The following is a 24,533-nucleotide window of genomic DNA, read 5'->3' as shown; positions in this document are numbered from 1 at the left end:
TGAGTGACCTCAATAGCAGATTTTACGACCACGACCGCAGCTCCGGGCGCCGTCGTAAAAACAGTGATTACATGTGATACACAAGCTGTGCAATATACATGCTCAATTACACATTCCACTACATCCAAAACACAGGAATGAATCACATCAGTCCATTTTATTGCAGAAGAACCCCTCCAGCGTGTCTCTTAGATCCATTTCAGGGGTGGTGTGTGCCTACAGGCTGCAACCTGCTCCAGTGTTATGTGCAATGTGTACTGATGAAGCAGAAAGGGAGCAGCATGCTGTAAGCCACACTCATTTGCCTAAGCAGAATAAATCACTGCTGGCGGTGAAGTGCACGCCTGTCTGTACACACTGAGACAGGAGGAGGAGAGAGGGCGAGAGGAGAGGGGAAAGCAGAGGAAAGGAAAACAAAGGAGAGGAGAAAAGGAGACAGGGAGTGCAGACGGGGGGGGGAGCAAGGGGGGGGGGGGGGGGGGGGAGCAAGTAACAGAGGGCGTAGATGAGCAGAGACGTGGGAAGGAGAGGAAATGAGAAGAGGGAGGAAGCGAAGGGAGAGCTAGGGAGGGGTCCAGTGGAAGGGAAGTGTGAGAGAAAAGAAAGGGCTATTTCTACCCTCATCAACACACATGCAGATGAAGTGTGCTCATCTCCAGCAGATCTGTCTTTACAAACAGCCCCGTCGTGCCACCATGCTACATAGACCCAGGGGACTCCCTGCAAAGTGATATAGCCACGCAACACACAGCAAGGCCACCGAAAACATATGTGTTCAACCACAGCCACCACATGCACATCTCTTCCCAGCTCAGGCCACATGCCATGAATAAAACAAATCTCAACACGGGTGGTGCTGGCCACAGGAAGGCAATGTTTCCATTGATTTGCCATACAGTAGGTTGGGTTCACAAGAGCATGTTCAGATAAAGTGCTGCATTGGTTTTACTTCTACCATTGGGGATAAGATGAGCACCCAGATCAAAGGAAAATGCTTAGTTGAGGGAATTAATGTTGAGTTGAGTTAATTGTTCCTTCTCTCATCCTGAGATTTAACCTGGGCTTGGATAAACAAATTGGTGTTTCAAACAGCAAAATCAAACATTTACAATGATGTATTCCACACTATGTTGTATTTTTCAGACATTTTCAAATAATTGAAGGATTTAGTTCCTTTCTCGCATACAGCACACTGACAATTGTTTGATGCCACTTAAACAAATTCCTACTTTACTAATTTACTCTAAATTACTCAACAATTTCAAACCCAACTTCTTTCATCGAATGGTGCTCGTGAAAAGGGTTATCGGCGGGCCTTACAGTACAACAGTTGGTGATGTCACCTGACCGAAAAAGTTTGAACTACAGCTATCATTACCAGAAATCCATTTTTTTTCTTGCAGCATGCAGACAGTGTATTTATCACTGGTCACTTCATTTATACTTAGAGCAGGAGGTGTTTTCACACTGAGCCTGCACGGACCCTCAACTACAGTAATTGCTCTCCTCACTATCACCCTACCTACTGTACCTGCTCTAAAACTGAAACACATGCACACACACAGAGACGCAAAGATAATAATAAGAGATGTTCTGCAAGGTGTCCCCAGAGGGTTAAGGATCAGCAGGAGAAATGTTAATGATCAATTAGATGTGAGAGTTGCTGGTGATTAAAAACATGGAGGACTTTAGAAGGGCCCTGAGAGCAGTCTGCCGACATCATTGACTCGTCTTTTTCTTCTCTCAGTTACTGTACAGGCATACGCACACAAGACACATACACACCCACACACTCGCTGCCATTAAGAGAGAAATGGGCTGCAAATTAAACCTCTCCCGTGACAGCCAAAAATGTAAGTACAGAACAAGAAAGTAGAGGCAGAAAAAAAGATGGAGGAAGAGGGAGAGTCTGCTTTGTGGTCCAAAAACGTGTGCATTGTCCAGTATTTTTTTTTTTGTACATACTGTTGTTATGACGCCATTATCAAATGGTGCCTTGAAGTCGTGTCACAGGTCATCAGTGACTCACCAGTGCCCCCGTGTTTATTGAATTAGGAACCTAATCAGTGCCTGGAATCCAATTTACTCAGCAATTCACTGTTTCTACTGAAGTAGGGACTGATTTGAGACACACCCTAACACTGTCCACAGAAATAGAGTGGGCTGTAGAGACGAGTGATGCACAGACCGAAAATACATAGAAAACGCAATGAAGTTGTTGAAGGAGCCGATGTTCTCCAGTGACCATCGGCAGATGGGCCGATGATCACCAGTTCCAGCTCTGCTAAATTGGGAACATGAAGTCTGTTCTCTAAATGACCTCCTCATCAACAGGATGCACCCTGCAGTCACTCTTCTGTTCACAAAGACAAGAAGGAACTTTAGAAACATCGCTGTTAGCATCACTTACAGTCAGAAGCAGCAGAAACAAAGTCCACTAAAACCACCAAATTGCCCCAGAGACTCAGAGAGTGAACACAAAATTGACTTGACAAGAATATCTCTCCATGTCTTCCTCCATCCCATCGCCCTCCTCTCTCCCTTCCCCAGTCTATTGATTGCTTCTGGATGGATAAGAATATTTTGTCTCTTTATCAGTGCAAATAGCACTGGTCGGATTCTCCCTGTCTAACCTCCAGGGACGGCAGCCAGGCCGTGATCTCGTGCTCCGACTGCTGGTTTAAGCTAGCCTCAATTTGAAACAGATATGATATCAGGGACAGCTTTGGATCGATATTTGTCTCTTCCTAGTTCTTCATCCCGTACCTCTATGCGGGCAGAGGTCAATGCTTACCTGATCAATGTACAAGTACAATCGATCCACATACTTGGCTTCTACAAACATTGGTTCTGATGTGAATTGCTGCTCAGTGTGTGTCTGGATTGGCTGTGAAAAGACCAATGCTGAGCTCCCTTCATGTGGGATGGAAGGTAGCAATGGCAAGGATTCCCATGGCAACAAGACGCAAGTGTTCATGGCATCATACAACTCAAGATTTAGTGTTGTGCCCACTGAATGAATAATTATTTGGCATTGAGCAGTTGTATTATTGTTCCTGATCAAAATAGCGTTAAATTAAGGTTCAGTTACCTTGAAATTTTGCTGGCATGAGGCGTCCATGTTTGAAAGCTTTTCAGACATTTTGGGTATTATTTCTTGCCAAATGTCAAGACTCGCTGCGCCTAGACAAGAAACATGATAATGTTTGAGAAGTTTAATGCTCAAACATGCAGCATTACAGATATGCTGCCAGAAGCACATGATGGGTCTCTTAAAGTTACATTAAAGTTTATGGAGGTATTGAAAGTCCAGTCGTGTCGTGTTTGGTGTGTATGACGTTGCACATTTTTATTTGGTCTTCACAGGAACCGTTATGTGCAGTTAGTGACTCTGTTGGAGGCTATAAAAAATGTTATGATGTTCACGTGCAACAATAATGGCACCGCTGACAAAATTGTTTGCAGATTTGCTTGCTTTGTGACTCAACCCTGTAAAATTTGACCAAAGCTATTTTACTTTAGCACAACTGAAACGCCACTTTTGCTAGAACTTGGAGAGGAAGCACACAAAGCTGTTATCCCTTGTAATTTGGTATTTTTAGAGGAAAGAGAGAGACACAAAGAGACCGGAGAGTGTCAAAAGTCTCCCCAGGAACATACAACTGACCGGTTTCATGCGAGTAGGTTCATAGACATTCGTGACCTCTATATTCTGCAGCAGCCTGGTGTTGGTTGCATGTGATTTACTCAAGATTTTACATTATCGGTCATAAAAAGAGCACCCTTTTCTGGCTTTTTGTCACGTTAGAGGCTGCAGAATGGACACCCATTTTTGTCCTACTACTTTTACTTGGCTGTCGTGATTTCACCAACTGAAGGGTAAAAGATTTCATACAGTCTAAAAGCAATGTTGGTCGTGAGTAGTAGTAAAAGCTATTCAATAATCTGCTGGCATTCTCTTTTGTCACACTGCATTTAATGGGACTATTGTTTGGAATATGTTAAATCCAAATTGTTTATTTTATTCAGTCTTCTTCTGTACCATTTAGTTTGCCCTTGCTGGTGAAATCTGCAAAACGATCAGTTCAAAAATCCTTCGTGTGCGGAGCATTGAAAACAGATCAGCACCACCAAAGCCAATTTTCTCTAAAACACCAGCATCTCTCTGTGCTGCCTCATCTGCATGAAACTCCCGTCTCCTTTTGTCTCTCCTTCCACCTTTGTGCCATGGCTGCTGTGCTGGGTACAGAAATACCAAAACAACATGCATTTCAAGGTCAGGGAAATGCCACATCGTAGTGTGGCTTGTTTTTAGTCTTTCCAGAGCCATGAAAGTGGAGCCACAGACGTCTCCTCACAAGACTGCTCGGCTTTACAGTTTGCTTTTTGCTTTCTTCTTGTAGTCCGACCGTTCACGTTTGCACAATTTATTTATTTTTTATCTCAAATGAATCGCCCTTCCTCTGTACGGTTGGTATGTTCTCTCCTCTCTTGACTTGAATAATGGATGTTCCCCTTCAGACTGACACCACACTGAATCCTTGTTCTCTGCCTGTCCAGCAGCAGAGAACAGAACGGTCAAGGTAATACGAGCAGAGTTGCACTTTCTGGGAGGCACGATTTGTACCATCGTCCCTCTGCCTTTAGTTTCTTTCCCCCCAATAATCCAACTGCCTCTGTGGTAGCCGACAAACATTCAGATATGCACATTGATACATGCGCACATGCACATTAGACAGATGGTTGAAGCTCTGCTCTGACAGAGGCTAAAGCACAGGGCACCTCCACTCTTCAAAGTCTCTTCGCCTCTCCTCTCGCTGCTTTTTCAAACGCCATCTGTACCCAGGAACACTAATCTTACTTAAAACAAGGACATTGCTCTTTTTTTTTCTCCCCATGATTAGAAGATAGCAGGAATAAGATTTCTTTCTTCCTCTGCCGTATTATCAAGTCTTTCGGGATGGCAAGTCTTATCATTTGATACAGTTGGCACAATGTAGCTTCTCAAGTAAAAGATAAAAAGATGAGAGGCGGAGCGGCTGAAAACATGTTTGCTTATGTATGCGTGCATCATTGCATGCGTCTAGCTCAGTGAGTGCATGGGCTTGCCCTGCTTACAATGATACAATGCACTAGATGCATGAAACTGTGCGTGTTTGAGAGAGAGAGAGAGAGACAGAAATGTGTCTTTCGTTACACTGAAGCCAGGTTTCTCATAACTCTCCTCTCCTCTGGTCTCTCAGAGGAGCAGTCATTTCTCTCAGTCAGTGTTTGGGGAAATGATAGTAGGTTTTAGAGAAAGATCGTCTATGTTTGAGCAGGAGCAAGCGAGAAAAGCATTGTTTCCTTTCATCATCGTCGTCGTCGTCATCCTTTTAGCATCACCTCCTCACATTCTCTTCTATCACCTTCTCTCCTTTTTTCCTTAACTCCCTCTCTCCTCGACTCCCACTTTTCCCTTTCTCCTTTTCATTCCTGCCTTGCACTCTTCCCCACCCCCCAGCACTCGCTTCTCGTCTCCCGACTTCTCTCTCTCTCTGTTTCCCCCTCCCCAGATTGAGGTAGCGTGTTATTAGTAAGGCAGCCAATGTGCCTGTCGGTGTGTGTTAGGGAGAGATAAGCACAGGTAGAGAGAGTTACATAAGCCGCTGTTGATTACTGTGGCGGAAAGGGAGAGCAGAAAAAGAGAGTGAGAAAAAGAGAGGGAGAGAGTGAGAAAGACGGATTGCTGTACCTTAGTAAGTACATTGTGCTCTAATGTTGCCTGTATGGCTGGCTGGCGTTGATAAGTAGCCGAGGCTTCTGGGGCTGGTTGAAAGGACAGTCATTAGGTGGGACTCCCGAGACTGGCAGCTTGCTTCGTAGATTGCAAGTTTGTTTTTGTTATGTTTAACGGGAGAAAAATAAACTCTCTTCAAGGTTTACAACGTTAATATGGCATGACAGAGTGGTAATAAACAAACAGTGGAATACACTTTGAATAATCTGCTTCATGAATCCACACTGATTTAAAACTAGTTCATTAATTTCATCTGCGAGTAGTTTTTATTTTTAAATACCAGGATACGGATAAGTCTGGTGGTCTTCTGGATTTTGTTATTTTCAACAAATGCCATGAAAAGAACAAAAGCAACAATACATTGATCGTATTGTTGCCCGTGTTGCCAAACCCTGATAGAGCCTGCTCCTCTGCGTCATAGACCTCCATTGTTGAGCATTTATCAAAAACACAACAATGAGCCACACCCGTCACACTGGGTGACCTGTTCATTCAGCACCGTGAACATGGGCTTTATTGTACTTTATTGTAGAGTCAATCCCACATACACCGTCCTGCTGCTGTAAACATTACCGAGCTCACGAAACATGTATTTTGAAAACAGTGTCCAATCAAAAGCTCTAGAATGGCTCCACTAACAATATGCAACTATACATTTATGAGTCATCTTTAAAGATATACTCTGTCATCAGTAAGAAAGGGGGGCTTAAAGGGGAACTACACCCATTTTACAAATTCAAACATGTTCCTATGGTCCAAGACAGTCTAAAAATACTAGTAAATTAAACAACTCTCCCACTACTCTTGTGTAGACACATATAGGAGATAATGCACACACACACACACACACACTGTAAAATGATGGGCGATGGCAACAACTATCACCTCACCTCCTTACAATGCTTATGTGCAAACTCAAGGACAAGAGTAGCTAGTGCACACTTGAACAACAAAAGTACACACATAGAAAGGTTAAATCTCTCCCACATATACACACCCGCAATCAGTCACGGAGGATTGCAAATGATCAGGGACACCTCCAATGCTCTTTTCACACTTCATTCTCAATAGCACCTCTTCAAGTCATCACTTAAGTATGTGTGTGTGCGTATGTATGTGTGTGTTTGTGCCGTGCCTTCATCAGTATGCCAAGCATTTGTCCAGAGGCCCTCCAGCCAGAACCAGCTTAGGAGCAGCTCAATGCCAAACAAGTGTGAGGATTAAAGGACGAATACAGTCCTCCCCTCCCTCCTCTCATCTCAGCGGAGGAAGTGAACGAGCAATGCTCTCCTCTACCTTAACTACCGCTGAGGTGCCCTTGAGCAAGCCTTTTGGAGTTGCTAAGTGCCTTGCAGCAAGTAGACTGTTGTGAAATTGGGCAGATTCCAAATATCAAGGTGAAGCATGGTGTCGGATGAGTTTTAATGCTTATTACATTTTCAAATCTAAAAAAAGTCTTTTACCAATCACGCTTACTGACGTGCACAAACAGCTCTCCCCAAAGACACAGCACTGACCTCTATTTTACCTCACATACAGCACATGCATGACAACTAATAAATGAAGAATACCGGAGGAACAGCAATGGTTATTGTTTGCACTGTGTAGATCCCGTTAGAATTGTTATTTTTCTGCTTCTGACAAGCTAATTAAAATGTACAGGTACAGAGTTGGCACGAGAGGAAGTTAGGAAGGGGAAATTGTGGAAGCCTGTCAGGGGGGAAGGAGCCAGATAGGTAAAAAAAAAAGAAAGAATAAAACAGAATAATTTACAATGAATAGCAGTTAATGAGATCATCCAACAGGTGGAAGGCAAATGCTTTTGTTTGGGTCTGTGCAGAGCAGAGTGTGGGCGGTCAGTTAAGATTGTTGATTTATTTCACAGTTGCAGAGTCTGAACCTTGTATATTACACATCTGAACAACAAACTAATTGGTTATCGTTGTCAGTTTTTGCCTATTTCCTTCCGTATCGCACCTTAAAGTACTTTACTGCTGCAGGAGAACACTGATCCCTACAGCTTACCGTGGATATGGTTTTTTTGCAATGCTTCCAGTATTTGGAGAAAGGCGAGAAAATTGCAGAGAAAGTGCAAATGAGTCAAATAAACTTTGTTTGAGCTGCAAATTATATTTCGAAAATTTTGACTGTCCACCAGATTTGTGTTTCACATTTTTTTTCTTTCCAATTGAAACTGTTTTTCAAATAATACAAATAACATCAGTAAATGATTTAATAATTAATAATAAGCTCCACCTGAGATATATATAAGATATGTTTCATCAACGATTGGCTTTCAAAGAGTGGCTTTTTATTTCGATGCCAGGCTGGAAAGTAAATAACCTTGTGCTGCCCGTGTCCTGGAGCGAAGAAAAGAACAAAAGGGGGAGTGAGATCGTCGAGGTGCTCTTCCAAATAAGAATTCAAGGGAGCAAGTGCCATGAGACAATCCAGCAGGAAGTATAAAAAAGAGCTGGGGAGAGGGATAGGCATGTACAAAAATGTGGAATAACAATAAGGAGGGTTTTTATGTGTGAGAAAGAGACTGCACACAATGATGCTCAAACACGAAATTTCCCCTCTTTCTCACTGCCTCTCTTTTATTCAGTCTCCGTCACGCAGACATGCCTGTGCACACAGTATTATGTAAATAGTCTCTTCGGCAGAGTGCTGCTGTCACTGGGCGAGCATCCTTTGGGCCATCTAGGCAGCCTCATTAAAACAAGGCACAGCATCCATTAATAGATACCAGTGTGCACATGCACACATACATATATTTATTGTATATACAGTCAGTAACGCACACGGAGCATTCACCGACACCAATAAGTACCTCCCATAGAGCACAGTCTCTGAATGTTCCTCTCAGGTGGCAGTCAAAAAATATCTCCAAGGAAACGGCTCAAATGTCACTGAGAACAATGCATGGAGAGTGTGTGTGTGTACGGCTGACTGTGACTAGCATGAAGGAAGAATGGATTGTGTGGCTTTAACCAGACTCGGGACCAATGCCACAATACAGCCTCACATGCACAGTCTACGGCTCGTGTGTGTGTGTGTGTTGCTATTATACTATTCATCTCTGTCTTACCTCTTTCTCCACACCCACAGTAAACCGTTGTAAATGCAGCACAAGGTTTAATTTCAGAGGATTTTAAAAAAAAATAAAAATGAAAAGACTACTTCTTGGAAAAAAAGTGTTTAACATTGTTGGACTGGAAAAACACAAAATTGAGCCAAACATGTAGTAGAAATGTATGGACTGTGGATTTTGTGTCTAAACCCTGTAAAGTAAAAGGGGCCTGTGTTTGTTTTTGATCTGCTGGCCCCGCAGGTGGCTCCCGAGGTGTGGGCTTCATCCGCTTTGATAAGAGGATAGAGGCTGAGGAGGCCATCAAGGGCCTGAACGGACAGAAGCCAACAGGGGCCGCCGAGCCCATCACGGTCAAGTTCGCCAACAACCCCAGCCAGAAGACCAGCCAAGCCCTCCTGTCACAACTCTACCAGTCCCCCAATCGCCGATACCCAGGCCCCCTCCACCACCAGGCTCAGAGGTTCAGGTGAGTGCTGGGGCGGTGCATAGAAAGGGTCATGGAGGAGCAAGTGGGGCAGGGAAGAGACAGGATAAGGTGGGAAAGGGTTCAGGTTGTGTTTTGAAACACATACTGGGTAACTGAGATGTGTAATGCAGAGTTTCCCAACCTTGGGAGCTGACCCAGTGTACGGTTTTCTGATATTTATTTGGTGACCTCATCGAAATTCCTATTTAAAGTGACTGGATTCTATTGTTCTGTAATTCTGAAGGCAGTCCTGCTTGACAAGCAGCTTATAATGTGTCATAGAGTTGCAAAGTGGGAGGACCCATTTCAGGCGCCCCTGGTTCCAGAAGTAAAAGTCCCATCCTTTTTCTCCACAAACAATGTCACGTGACTCACACTTGTGGACGTGAGACTCTCGTATTTGATGATTGAATGATTGAAAATATCTGGTTCTTTGATAAAATGTCAAAGATTTTGGCTTCTACATTAACCATAAGGTGAGAAGTTAACTATGTCTCCCAAGATGCATTTTGTTAAATTCAGTTTTTTTTTTCAAGCTTAAATATTTAGTTTTGTGTGTTATACTTACTACTACATAATATTAATACGTAATACTTAAAACGAATGGCTGCAACATAAACCTAAAGCATTGTTACATAAACTGGGAGCCTTTTAATGGGGATTCAGAGTGGGAAATATACTTCCAGGAACCTGCTCCTCCTACTTCCCAGCGCTATGCCAGAGACATTATGATGTAACAGAATGAAACACAAAGTACATTATAGGCATAATGTGATGTCACTAGGGCCATCTGCCCAAAAGGTTGGGAATCTCCAGGTTCAAGTGTTCAAGTTAAGCATGAAGGAAGCAAGTAATACTCATCAGCAAACTTTACTAACAGTACTAGTTTATAGATCATATCATGAATTCTCAAACAACTATGTCATCAAATGGGGTCTGATTGATGGCGTGATTAACATTTGGAAACCTTCTGTGTGTTTGGTATCATTAAATGACAAACAGGATTCCTATTTCATATGTGGATATTTAATATCATCAGTCTCAGACTCGATAGCAAATACTCTTGGTTGATGTGACAATAAATGAGTTTAATAAAGGAATCACGTCTGTTCCAAACAACAGGCCCGATTTGGAAAACATTTCCACCAAATGCAATTTGCAATGTTCGAACAGGGGATGTCACACCCGCACAAAGAGCGCATGAGTCATAGCGACGTCAGTGAACATTTGTTTCAGCAAAGGCTTCCCCCTTTTTGAACGGCAGGTGTGAGCTCTGCACCTGGTGCAGGTGTCAATAAATCAGACCCTGTGAGCGCTCTGTGTGGGTCCACCCGGATCAGAGAGGAACTGTTCATAAGAGACTGTGGGGTTCTGTCGTTCACAACTACATATTTCCCCTCATTTCATCATGCTGCCATCATGTCAACACAGAATATTCCTGTAGCCTGTGCAAAAAAACATGTGCTTGGATAATAATATTGGAACTTTTTATCAAACAAAAGCGTCGTTGTCTTTCTGACTTTAAAGCCCTAATTCTGCATGATATGGTCACAGTGATCCAATGAACCACAATGTTACTTTTGTAGTTGACCCACTTCAAATACACTGTCAATATAAAAACACATTTGCAGGATTTATGAGACATAATCTATTGTATTACGTCTTTGCATTAGAAGCTGGAAGTTCTTTAAGACAGACTAATGTCTTACATCCAATAAACAAAGGGCAAATTAAAACAAGTGACAACATTTAAATAAGTATATTTTAACCTTGTTTCAACTTGATGAAATTGAGTGCATATGAAATACCTTAAAGCTGTTTTCTAAAAATGTAATTTATCTCCACAACAAGCTATTACAATACACCATATACAATAAAAAGCCGAAACACTGTATATATTGCATCCTCCCTGGTCATTTCCAGTCACTCACTAACTGCGCAAACAATATATATATCTTTTTTAATGTTTTATATGACACCTACAGAGAGTTTGGGCTTACTTTCTTGAGGTCATGTCACCTTTCACCTCAATAAAACACAAGACAGAAACAGGTGATTGTATGATGTTACGCTCCATCATCCGATCCGACGGGAACGTCTCAGAATTGGAGAGAATGTGTGCTTATACAATTTCCTCTCTCTTTCAATAACACTAAGCCGGTCGTGCTGTTTACTCTCTATCAAAGTCAGAGCTTGGAAGGTATTTTTCTTCTGGAGCGGCTTCCCTGGTGTGACACCTGAGCGATGTAGCGTGGCTGTGTGTCTGTGATACGCCAAGCCAATTTACAGGCTCCGCAGGAGAGCTGTCGCTTCTCATCACAACTCACAACCACAGGACACTTCGGCACCGTGTCTCTGTGCTCCTGCTCTCTGCTCCCAAGCCACACCTCAACACTGTAGAAGTTAAAAATGTGCTCAATGTAATAACCCTGAGCTATTGTTTGCTCTGTTTCTCCCTTAAAAAGACTAAATTAAATCTAAAGTAAGAAATGTAATAGTGTGTATTAAATGTAAAACTACTTCTTATAAACAAAAAAATTAAGCAAAAATGATCTACTGATGTATGCCAGAAACAACATGAAATGTAAATTAGCGGTGGAAATACAATCCATTACAGATTGTAAAACCGATACTTGTTTAACATACTTAACAAATTTGTGCTAAGACCCAAGTTAAAATATAGAATCACAAATGCATCAATCCTGTGTGACTACATCACATGGTTTATCTATAATGTGCTTATACAGCATGGTCCCTCTCCAAGCCAAGCAAACATCAACACACAGAACAGCGAGCCCTAGATCCCGGCTTGTCTCCGATCCGCTGTTGTTAACTAATAGTACTAATTAGCAAATTAGCCTTATTATATCCAGGGCAGGAGCCAATTTTAATTGAACAGATTGTTTAAAAAAAAAAGAGAGAGAGAAGACAAAAACACCCATTCTTCCATTAACATGCATTGAGAGAAAGCACAAAAGCCCTATTGTTTATATCGAGCTTGGAGAGGCAGTGTGAAAAGCTGGCAGAGTGTTTGCGTGGTGAGTGTGCATCAGTGTGCGTTCGTACATGTGCGAGAGGAACAGATAGTGAGAGAGGGAGAGAGAAAGGGGGAGAGAGAGAGGGAGAGAGAAAGGGGGAGAGAGAGAGGGAGAGAGTTAGCAGCAGGTTGTTTTGTTGTGCCCCAATGGCCCGGCAGCCAGCAGATGTCTTCGTGCTCCCGCACCTGGAGCGCCTCGCCTCTCCTCTGAGCACCCTCTCCAATTGACTCGTTTACCCACAAAGCATCCTGCTTGTTCTCTTCCCACATAATGGGCTAATTACCGCTTTAATGATTCCGTATATCCTACGTTTTGGTAATGTTAAGAGAGAAAAGTGCTACAGTGCATACACACTTTGAACCCAGACAACAAGTAGTCCTGCAATATACTCAGATGGTTTATATAAAATGTAAAAAGGTTACATAACTTAATTCAGCTGGTGGGTATTTCATCGCAAGAACTTAAGATATGACTTTATTTAGATATTTAAAAAATGTAAATGCATCTTAAAAATAAAAACAGCAACTAGCCACTATAACAAAAACATTTTAGAGCACAGGTTATTACAGTGCTCTTCAGTCCTGATCCTCAGTACTCAGATTTCTGCAAGATTTCTAATTCACAAGGTACTTAACTACAATTACCTGGCATCCCGGTGATTAATTGTCCCTGATTAGACGACTACTGATCTGTTATCTCTAACATGCAATGTAAATTTAACTTTAAATGATCAATATGAATATTATTGTGATTGTTATTGTACAAATTATTTAATAAAAAGCCTTCAAAACCTAATTGATTTCTTAATTTAAATAAACTAATAATTAAGTTCTGTGTTTCTCATGTGAGAAAATACTAATGTAGCTTTTGAATGGTGTAATTGTAGAGTAGTTACCAGGATTATGTTGTGATAAAAAACAAAAATATTCAATACATTTTTTTTATGTATGTAGCAGTTGTGTTGGAAGAAAGCAAATGCTTGTTGACTGAAAGAGAGAAGGAGAAACAACCTGCGTAGGCGAGGCTAAGTCAGAGAGTTTGTAGTGTTTTCAAGAGGAACGAGGCGTCACTGGCCAGCTGTTGCTCAATAAGCCGTGGCCCCTGTCCATTAGGCCAGAAGAGTTAATAAGACATGAGACAGGCCAGACCCAAGTGAGGAATGAAGGTCATTGAGTCACCAAGCAGACTGCATCCATCCAAGAGGGCCCACATTTCATACAGCCTACAGGTTTCTGAAGTCCAGCTCATAAACACACACACACACACACAGCCCGCTGGGTTCTTAAACCACACACACACACACTTTCACACAAACTGCACACTGGCTGACTGGCTGTCGCTCACAGGGCAAGTTATTATGAAACCACAACGATTCCCAAAACCTAACCCTTTTAGACAGAGGACACCCTCTGACTAACACTCAGCCATTCCACCTGACCCGTTAACACTTAACAGGTTGACCCCGACCACAAAGACAGACATTCGCAATTTCATGGCTAGTTTAATGTTCAATTGTGTTTTTATTGGTCCACCTCATAGAAAACATACTTATCATAATCACCTCTCTCGCTCACCATCATTCAAATGCCAAACCATTACACTGACAGAACTCTGGATCGTTTCCTGTCATCTCAGGTGTTCTCTCAATTGAGTCAACACTAATTAAAGACCGTAGTTTATGAAAAGATTCTTTTCTCCATCTTCAAATAAACCATCAATGTGGTGGTATAAATTGTATGGATACCCTACATGTAAAGTAAACCGAGGATTTGCCCTTGCATAGCACTATGGCTAGCCTAGCATCCTAGTATAGCCGTGTGCCATGCTATGTTCCCGCCCTGCTGCCATCGGTGCTCTGTATGTGACTATAATAGTGAAGTCTCCACTGCTGTAGTATTGTATAACAGTTAACCAGTCACACCTACAGTAACGTCGATGCTCCTGTAACACGGTGCTCTGGCATTAGCTAGTGCAGCGCTACGCCAAAGCCTGTGAAGTAGCGCAGTGGCCGACCACACTGATGGTACTGTGGCTTCATTAACTGATGATAGCATTTTCTGGTGGGGCTCCTCAGTGTAATGGGCCAACTATAGATAGGTTTGTTTGCTTTTGAGTGAGGAGGACCATGCAGTAGGGACTTAACATTAGTTCCATTGAGTGAGTCGACCATCTGCCCACCATTAACCCCAGAACCCTCCTTCTCTTTACAGGCTGGACAATTTGCTTAATATGGCCTATGGCGTAAAGAGGTAATTAAAAACTTCACCCAATGCCAGATGTCCATGTTGACTCAATGATTTTTCAATATCCTTTTTTTTCTGTTCTTTTTTTATTATTATTAGTTTACATTTCCTTGTATTTTTGCAGTCACTTTGCGTTTGACAATTCGTTGAAGGTCAACTGCATTTTTGGTTCTTTGATTTGTTTGGGTTTTCTTCTCGTAAGCTTGAGTTGGTTTTAAAAGCCTTCCAATCACTTAAGGTGTAAAAAAAAAAAAAAAAAATCAGTCTTTGTTTTCAATGGTGATGAATTTGCTTTGTTTTGATTATGACAAGTGCTGGTGTTGTTGGGATTGTTTTGGGTTGTTTCTGTGTACTGAATGGATTTTGTTCTCTGGTGTAATACTCCTGATTTCTAGGTGTGTTTTTTTTGTACCGGATTCAGGTTCTCCTGCCTCGTCACTCTACAGCTATTGCTCGGGAACAGTCTTTCTGAAGTAGCACATGTATTCATCACTTTGATTATCTAGGCATTACCTCACTACAACATTACAATAAAACCCCTCTACATCCACTATCAAGTATGTACACAATTATTTATGACATAGAAGTACATCTGAAAGCCATGACAAAATTACATATTGCCTTTAATTTCTTGGCAGTACTAGCTGAGATGAGGTAGTGTTCGGCGAGGACACAGGATGAGGCTGGATGAACCTGGATCCCTGCTGGAAACAGGAAATGCTGTTTCACTGCAGACAGCTCCAGCTTTGCTCATCACTGCTCTGCGCAAATTCCTTCCTTTTCGTCTCCCTGTTTCATTTTGCTTTCTCGCTACCATAGGTCTTACATCACCCTGAGCTGTGGTGGAACTGTGGTGATAGACGTTTCAATGTGCTGACCTTGGCATCTTGCATGTTGCAAGCACAGGGGACACCATCTGAAGGCAGTTTAGCAACTCTAACAGAGATGAAGTTTTATCTTGAGTGAAACGCTCCCTTAGCAAGTTCCCCTGAAAAGCTGCTATAAGCCCGATAAGCACTGTAGCCTCACTCCGAGTCTCTTTATAATTTCATAAAGGTGAAAATAGTGTCTGATTCAGCCGTCCTGATTGCAAAGCATGCCATCAACTTAAAAGTGCTTTTCAGTGATCTAAGGTTATTATTTGAAAGAAAAGAGAAGAAAGATGTTAAGAGCTGGAGATGGTTGGCTTTAGAAAGGACAGAATAGATATCTGGTCAGCTACACTGTTGCTATGCAACCCCTGGTCTCGTCTGTAACATTGGTTAGTGTTTGGTCCCACTCTGATGGGTAGGCTCGCATGCACATTTACACACACACACACGTACATATACAGGCTCGCGCATCTCCACATTCTCGCAGTGGCAGTGTTAGCTAGCCTCCAAACCTCCTCACATACTTCAGCTTTTGCATATAAATCACCACAAGTTTTTCTTTCCCGCAGCCGAGCATGTAAGACAAGGCCTCGACGTGGTGAAGCCAGTAAAGATTCTTGATACTGGAGAAAATACGAACAAAGGATTGGGAACCCTTTAACTTACAGTTTGCTTTACAGCAAATATGAAATATGAAAAATCCCTTGTATCTCAGTCATAGATTTATGACAGGTTACTATAATCTAATTCATGTTATCATACAGAAATATACTATATATATATATATATATATATATATATACATGTGTGTATGTACACATACACACACTAATATAATCTGTTTTATCTCACTTAATGCACTCAAAAAAAAAAAAAAGTCTATAAAGAGCAAGAGCCCTCACTAACGATACGCTAACCTCCCTAGGTGCTTGTATTAGCGTCCAAGGCAACTACAATGGCCAGAAGCAAACTCTGCGTGACCAAAGTCATGCAGGAAGGTCGCAGTGATTGCCGGCCATATATAGTCGCTGGAGAGAGTGAGGAGGGAGGGGGCCCTGAGCAGAACGCGGCGCTATCGATCAGTGCCACCAGCTCTGGAATAGAACAGAACACCCTGCAGACTGCGGGAGGAGTGGGAGGAATACACTTTGTACCTTAATGCCACTGGGCGTAAAGTGCTTCCATTTTCCATTTAGTTTGCTCCCCCCCCCCCCCTCTCTTTCATTAAGAAAGCAGCCTTCTCCGAGACAGCTGCAGCAAAGCGGAAATCTCAATTAAAGCACACCCAATAATGCCTATAGTCGTTTCTTGGAGAGAGGTGGCATAAGAAATGATCCTTTTTATCTCATTTACCTTTTATTTAAAAGTGGTGATTTTTTTTTCTTCCCCTCCTTTCCCTTTCCTTTGAGCGGAAAGGCAATTATGTGAAGTCAACTGAGGATTCAAATCTCTTGCATCACAAGAAAAAGGAGAAGATTATGAGGCGAATGAGAACAGATTTAGCAGGCTGGTGCACGATCTTCGATGGATTTCTAGAAACGGTTTAATTCAACAACTTCCTGCAATTTAGCTCCTGAAGGAGCCACTCAAGGACACAAAGAGAGAACCTTCATCTGCATCTCCTTAAGTGGAAATACAGCTCTGCGCTGTCGTCACTCCTTACATTCCTCTCAGAACATGAGGAGCTCATTTAGTAGTAGCTATGCAGACACGCAGACAAACTCGTGCATTCAGACATGAACACGCGCATACAATAAACATCCATGCATATGCATCCTAATTTATCTGATGTGTATTTTAGCTTGGAGATCAGTTTTTTTGTAGTTTGAACCATACACTGTAAAGAGTTAAAAGATGAAGCTTATTATTTATTATGGCTGTAGACAGATGCGTATCAGAAAGTTAAGCGGCATGGCAAGCTTTTATATTTGGAGGGAGGATTATCTTTTAATATTTGGTTCACAGCTTGTTGATGGAGATAGGTTTTTCACCAGTTTATGGCCATTTCATGTACTAGATGCAAACATTTTGTTCAACTGTGTACTTCAACCTGTTCAATTAAAACTCTCTTTTTCCTCTCTCCCCCTTCTTCTGCTCTCCCTTTCTCCTCTCAGGTTCTCCCCCATCACCATTGACAGCATGACCAGCCTGGTTGGCATGAACATCCCTGGGCACACGGGCACTGGTTGGTGCATCTTCGTGTACAACCTGTCGCCAGATTCGGATGAGAGCGTGCTCTGGCAGCTGTTCGGGCCCTTCGGCGCAGTCAACAACGTCAAGGTGATCCGTGACTTCAACACCAACAAGTGCAAAGGCTTCGGCTTCGTCACCATGACGAATTACGACGAGGCGGCCATGGCCATCGCCAGTCTCAACGGCTACAGGTTGGGCGACCGCGTCTTGCAAGTCTCCTTCAAGACTAACAAGACACACAAGTCCTGAACTTTAACAGATAGAAGCAGTTGCCCCGCGACTTTGTCTGCTCCCAAATTGCCCCCAACCTCCCCCCCCCCACCTCCACCCGTCCCTTAGCCCCTTCAGTCACTACCACTACCACCCTACTACAGCCATCCAACACAGCAAACTCAAACTCCAACCGGAACACAAAGCAACCGACAAACCATTAAACAAATTGAACTAGAAATGGCTTATATTATAACTTTGGACCTATAAGCCAATGTTGCCTATGTATTACAAAAATGAAACGATGAAACATGTTCATGAATTTTTTGGAAGCTCCTGTGATAATGCAGGCTTCTCTTTGTTGTATATTCTTTCTGTTTGTTGTGGTTGTTTAAATGATTTCTCTCTTCTGTGTAAACAGTAGCAAATCCCTATATTCCCCCTTATTTCAGAGAAGAGAATGTCCTTTTTAGATTGAAACCTTTTCTCTGTCTTGATTCAGGATTTGTTTTTCTTTTGTAAATCCGGATCCACTGTCGTTAGTATTATATACCTCCCTGTCGATAAAAGGGAGGGGGCTCTTTTTTAAATTGGTGAACCATTCATTCATTTTTAGTGTGTATCCAAAAGTTCCCCTTATCTATTATAGATGGGATTCCACAATCCCACAAACTGATGTAGAAAAAAAAAAAAGAATTTCTAACATTGTTTTTGTTTTGTAACGCAAAACAAAACATAACGTCTTTCCTCACAGTGGTTCAGGGAGATGGGGCGAGGGAGGGGATGGGTTAGCTTTCCTGATGACACGTTCAGTAATTTAAGAGAAAAAAAATAACACTGTTGCCAAAGAGAAGATCTCTTTGCTTGAAAAAAAATGCGTTTAGAAAAAGATAAAAATAAAAGAGAAAGAAGATCTATTTTTATAAATGATAATTAAAATAATAATTATTGAAGAATTTTTACAAGAATCTGGATTTGAAAAAAGAGAAAAATATTTTGACTGGCTAACTAGGGGGGGCCGGGGCGGGAGGGAGGGGGCACCACCTTGTCTTGTCGTTCTGCCGTGGTACTTTATAGGATCAAAGGTTGTTTGTTTTTTGGGAAATCCAAGTTGGCAGTGATTTTGTAGATGGAAGGGATGCAAACTGAGGCAGGTGATTTTGGTAATTTTTCACATATGTACTAGTGCGTAATTATTCAACAGCGATACCCAAAAGGGAAGGGAGAGGGGTCTTTCCAAGGCCTAACCATCCTTATAGTCCAGAGCCCAAAGCAAGAAGACCCTTTGTCCACTTGTTTTCCTGTTTTTGTCATCAGTTAATATGGGATATCAGTAAATAGATATATACACATCTATCCATTTAGAGAGCATACTATACATTATCTATATCATTTTCTTCGCTCTGCGTTTGTGAACTTACATTTGAAAAGAACTTCCTTTTAGCGATCAACAGTAGGTGCTATACTACATTATTCACATATCTTAAATATCCAACTTTGTTGTTCTATGTGTTGTTTAACGAAAAAAAAAAAACTTTGATGTTGGCATTGAATTGAGCTGCTGTTCTTTGTTTAATATTTGTTTATTGTTGGCCCAAAAATCTGGTGAGACTATTTCTTTGCTGAATAACCAGATGAACGAATTTGGGCCTTGTAAGAATCACTGAACAAATTTTGATTTTGTATTTTTTTGTTTGGCTTGCTGACTTTTAGGTTACTTGCTGAGCGTGAAACGTTTGTCAAAACTAAATGATGATTAGCTAGTTCCGTTAGTCTAGATATTTGTTTCCTTAAAAAGGATCTATGACAACTGTGTCTTTATTTGCTGTGTACAAATAGATGATATATATATACATATATAGTCTACATTTGTTTTACAATATCTACTGTACTATATGAGTTGTCACTGTTCTTTTGTTTGAGCTTGTCTGTTTCATATGACAACTTATTATGAAGTGGTGGTTCAGTTACTTAGAAAAACTTGTGAGGAAACTGTTCAATTGTTGTCATGTTGCTTGTGGAGAAAAAAAAAAGATTTGGATTAACTTTCAGTTAGCTACCGCGGCAAAAGAAACCGAACAAAAGCTTAGAATATAACTGTATTTGTTTATCTGCTTATTTACTTATCTATTTTTTAAACTATTTATTTTTCTATTTATTTGTATTTATTATATATTTATTAATTGATTAATTTATCTGTGTATTTATGTATTTATTTGTTTCATTGTCTGTGTATTTGCGTGATTCTGGTACAGGGAGGGGGCGTTTCTGAGCAAAAGGGAACAAAGCGACTAGTGGAGAGGCTCTTCCAGTAGTCCACTGCACTGAGAGAACTTTTAGTACGTTCGTGCTTTGTACCAATATATCAAAATTACAATATAAAAAAATCTAAAAGTCAAGAAAACTGAAAAAAATGTCCGGAGGGTTGGGGGACGCTCTTCCCTTATTACTAGAAACAGTTACTCGCTATGCATAACCTAGTTAATAGTTAAATTTGCTATTGCTTTTTTCTTGTCTTGTTAAAATGAAATCTTTAGATCTTTTTCAATAAAGTTTAGTCTTAATAGAATGTTATAAACAGTCGTTCTGGTTCAATATAACCTGTGATAAGTTTGTGTTGTTCTAAAAAGCCACTCCGTCCACACCCTCCCTCCACTTACTACCGCTTTGTGATGAAACCTTATGCAAAAATGTGGGTCTGAAAGCATAGTTTTCAGTTTTCAGTAAAACATTTTATATAACATTCAGCTCTTGGAGGCTTGGGCAGATACATTTTAAAAAGGAGCAAATGCCCGTTGTTGTTTGAGGGTCATTCATTGCACTGGACTAAATCGGTCAAAATCACTTAAGAGTCAAAACTTATTTTTAAAAATATTCATCATGTTTTCAAATGACATACCAACAAATCTTTAAAAATGAGAAATTGTTACCATTGCACACCAACTGTTATTTACAGCAGTTGTTGCTATACTTAAGAAGTACTCTGGAGCTTTGAAAAGGGATTGTACCGATTCTATATTTTATATACTCTAATATGATATATATTATATATTTTGAAAGGTGAAAGGTAAGGGAATGGTTCCAGAAGTATAAATATACGGAATTGGATTTTTTTGTTTGTTGTTAAGACTTGAAAACATGAAGGAGGTGTGTGGAGAGCATTTCAAACACTCAGACGCATGCTCGCATTAAGTACATCCTTCTCTCTCACACCTCAGTCATCTGACAGGCCGGGTCATCTTATATCGTCATTATTATCCCGTCATCATCTGCGCCATCCAATCACATAGTTTTCTAACGTCATAATGGCAACAAACCAACCCACCCACCCACCCACCCACCCACCAACCAAACAACCAGACCCCTTCATGCTCCCCGCCGTCGGGAGCTTGAATTATGCAACGACCCCAATAGAATGTTGTTCTGATGTGTGAACTAATTTCCTACACTGTATGACTTTTGAACTCTTACGATGCGTGCCTGTGTTCCGCCGAGACCCTGTGTGCACATGTGTGTGTGTGTGTGCGTGTTTGTGTGTGTGTGTGCGCGCATGTGTGCATGTTTGTATGCATGTTCCTTTATGTAATTGTGTGCGTGTTGTGCGTTTGTCCTCATATGTTTGTTAGCGTGGAGTACATCCAAATGTGCGTATGTACAGTACTGTATATACATTTGTTATGTGTTTGTGACTGTGTGTAAGCGTGTGTGTGTGTTTGTGCATTTGGGTCTGTTTAGTGCACATGTATACAAACGTATATATGTGTGTCTCCCTGAGTGCATGTGCGCGCGTGAGAGACAGAAAAACGGCGCGTGCAGTCGCTTTGAAATGTGTGCACGTGCGTGCGAGTGTGCGTGAAAGTGTGCGCATGTCAGGGTGTTTGAAACATGGGGCTGCGTCACCTCGCTCTATGCCCAACCCCTATGGCTCACACCATCCCCTGTAGCGCCTTATAGTGGCAGCCTGCCAGTAGGAACAACGCAGCCAGTAGTGGAGGAGGGAAGGTGAACAGAGGAACTAGGCTCTTCTTGTCAGTTTTCATTTTCCTCCTGAGACGTGTTTGTTTACTATCTGAAAAATCTATAAACGAAATCTTCAAAGACAAAAAAGACGAAAAAATTTTCACAGGGCCCCATGACCGCGGCTCTCTCTTCTCTCTCCTGCTTATGTTATTACTTAACAATGATCAATGATGATTATTATGATTATTATTGCTATTATTCTTAGTATTCTTATTCTTATTATTAATCCAATTACTGCGATGAATGACTTCATGTTATCCTTGCTAGTTTAGGTCATTTCTGAAACTGGAAACAAAAATAAAAATCTTGCTGTAAATGTTTGTTTTTTCTTTTTCATAAAACTGTTGTGTTTGAATTATTTGTACTTTTGAATGTTGGGACAATAAAATGAGGTGTTAAGAGCTTGGATGTTTCTTGTCGTGCATGAATGAAGCATTTAAATACATATCACACTTATTTTTATTTGGACAAAGCCAGCCATTTGAAGAAGTATTTGGCTCAGAAATTGTAAAGGACGTTTTTTTTTTTTTTTTATAATTTCCTGGCAAGATTTCAAATTAGTAATACAACACAATAGCATTAAATGCAACAGTAAATCACAGATTTAATCTGCGTTCACTGTGACCTTTTCAGCTTCTGAGGGACAGTCACGACTATGAGGCAGTAACACTGCAGTCATAAAACGCAGTGCTGATCTCGGTCAGCCCTCTAAAAGTGCTGCTGTGAGACAGCAGAAAGGAATCAGTGAGATAACACTGCCCCCTGTATCCTCACAGTCTCCGAGTCCTTCGTGACACAATGCTGACTCTCGCCCGAGTAGGAGTATGTGGTTAATATGTGCCTATCATCTTATCCGATCTTTCTGCCTCACAATCCAAACATCACCATTCAGCCAGAAAAACACCTAAAGCAAAGGGACTATGAACAAGGCCTTAGAGGACAGATAAATATCACTGCTGCAGACCACATCTGTTCACCACTAACAATTTCCTCAATGCAATGTCCTGTGATGTGAAACCAGCTTTACGCCTTTATAATCCAAATCACATCCGAGAGCATTACAGCCGTTGTGGAGAAGATGATGGCTGTTAGACTGCGATATGTTCAGCCACTCTTGTCTTTCCTCTCCCGTTGTTAGCAACTTAATGATCCTCCACTCTCATCAAGAAGAAAGTAGATGGGGAGGATATGAGTCAGCGTGCGCTCTCAAGTCCCTCTTCAACTGACTTCTTGGGGGTCTAAAGGCAATAGCTAACTCAATAAATAACTGTTGATTTCAACTTTAATGTGGTGTTGTTATAAAAGAAGTCTGTTTTACTCTGCTGTGACTCAGACATGGGTGAAACAAATTGTGGCATGAAAAAAAAAAAATCACTAAAAGTATCTCATGCAAACAAGATGTTCCAAAGGAAGTGAAAGCGCGCTCGTTACGGAGAGTTGTTGGGTTTAATATGGCTCAGTTCTCACCATATTCTGTCACCAGGTGCAACCATATGATGCTGCCTCTCAGTTTCTATATAAACCACTTTTCATCTGCCAGGGCGAGAGCTGATCACACCCGCTCCATGGTGTGAATGTCAGCACCCTGCCGTGCTGTGATGTAGACGGCGGTTCTGCCAAATGACAAGCATGAGCCTCACAGTCGGAAGCGTATTATTTCATAAGGAGCTACTTGTCTTTGACAAATCTTCCGCAGTCAAATCCGTGCAGTGGGGGAGCCTTTGTTGCCCTCTAGCTCTCCTTGGTCGACACTCTGACATTAATGGGATACCTCTCTTCACCCCTTTGTCCACTTTAAAGGTTGCACACCGCCTAATCAAAAGACTCTCAGCCTCACTTTGTGTTATTTATTAACCGAGCCGCTCTCAGATGAGCGCACAGTCCATTTCATTTTCTGTTTCGGCACTAACATACTGATCAGACTGATTGGGCTGTCTGTTTAATTATAAAGTTTGTTTTAATGCAGTATGTTGTTGTGTATAATGTGCTCATTCAAGTTAGTCTTTGAAACCAACTTCTTATAAAAGTGCGTTGGGTTACATCTCCTTACTGCACTCAAGACTTTTAGACATCAAGACTACAGCAGCCTTCTCTTCTAAAGTTTCTCTTTTACTCCCTCTTTGTAAGTAATAATGTTATGACGTTGCACGTAATGAATCCTGCAGTTTTGGTATACATTCACTGTGATCGCCGGGAACTTGTTCATCTACCCAGATGATTGCCTTATGATCAATTTAGTAATAAGTGCCTAAACAATAACCTCACATATCAAACATGTGGCATTCACTGTAGTTCCTCCACTCCCAGAATTCATGTTTCATGTCATAAATATGTCATGAACATTTCCAAAATGTTAGTGGAGGTTGTCTATTTTAAGATTGGCCCACCTCCTCCATAAAACCCTGGAGAATGTGATGCAGCAGTTTGATGAATACTTTTACTAAAACACTTTTTTTTAGCTCTAGTTAAATTAAAAACAGAAGACCAAAGTCAGTTATATATGATATTGGGCGTCGTTGTATTCGCAGCTCATTGCTCTTGGTTCTCTCCGTTTACGTTGTTCGTGATCAGATGACAATCTGTTTGCCTTCATGATCTTTCATTTAAACTGTCTACGT

At 41.3% G+C, this 24,533-nt stretch overlaps 1 protein-coding gene across 9 annotated transcripts in view; it reads left to right on the top strand.

Annotated features, from left to right (window-relative positions):
* The window catches only part of elavl4 (ELAV like neuron-specific RNA binding protein 4), a 72,385-nt gene extending 50,065 nt beyond the window's left edge, over positions 1–22,320 (top strand). For 5 of the 9 annotated variants that reach the window (XM_031864337.1, XM_031864343.1, XM_031864340.1 and 2 more), the window contains 3 exons: positions 9,105–9,339; positions 14,588–14,626; positions 17,607–22,320. In XM_031864337.1, the coding sequence (XP_031720197.1) occupies positions 9,105–9,339; positions 14,588–14,626; positions 17,607–17,934 (602 nt within the window). In that variant the 3' untranslated portion in view covers positions 17,935–22,320. The remainder of the gene's footprint in view (positions 1–9,104; positions 9,340–14,587; positions 14,627–17,606) is intronic. The other 4 variants (XM_031864338.1, XM_031864342.1, XM_031864341.1 and 1 more) reach the window with 3 other exon arrangements.
* The last annotated feature ends 2,213 nt before the right edge of the window (positions 22,321–24,533 follow it).

The sequence above is a fragment of the Anarrhichthys ocellatus genome, unplaced genomic scaffold, assembly GCF_004355925.1.
Source record: "Anarrhichthys ocellatus isolate YVR2014 unplaced genomic scaffold, GSC_Weel_1.0 scaffold30, whole genome shotgun sequence".
NCBI lineage: Eukaryota > Metazoa > Chordata > Actinopteri > Perciformes > Anarhichadidae > Anarrhichthys > Anarrhichthys ocellatus.
Note: the sequence above shows the minus strand (reverse complement) of the source record. Positions and strands in the feature narration are given on the sequence as shown.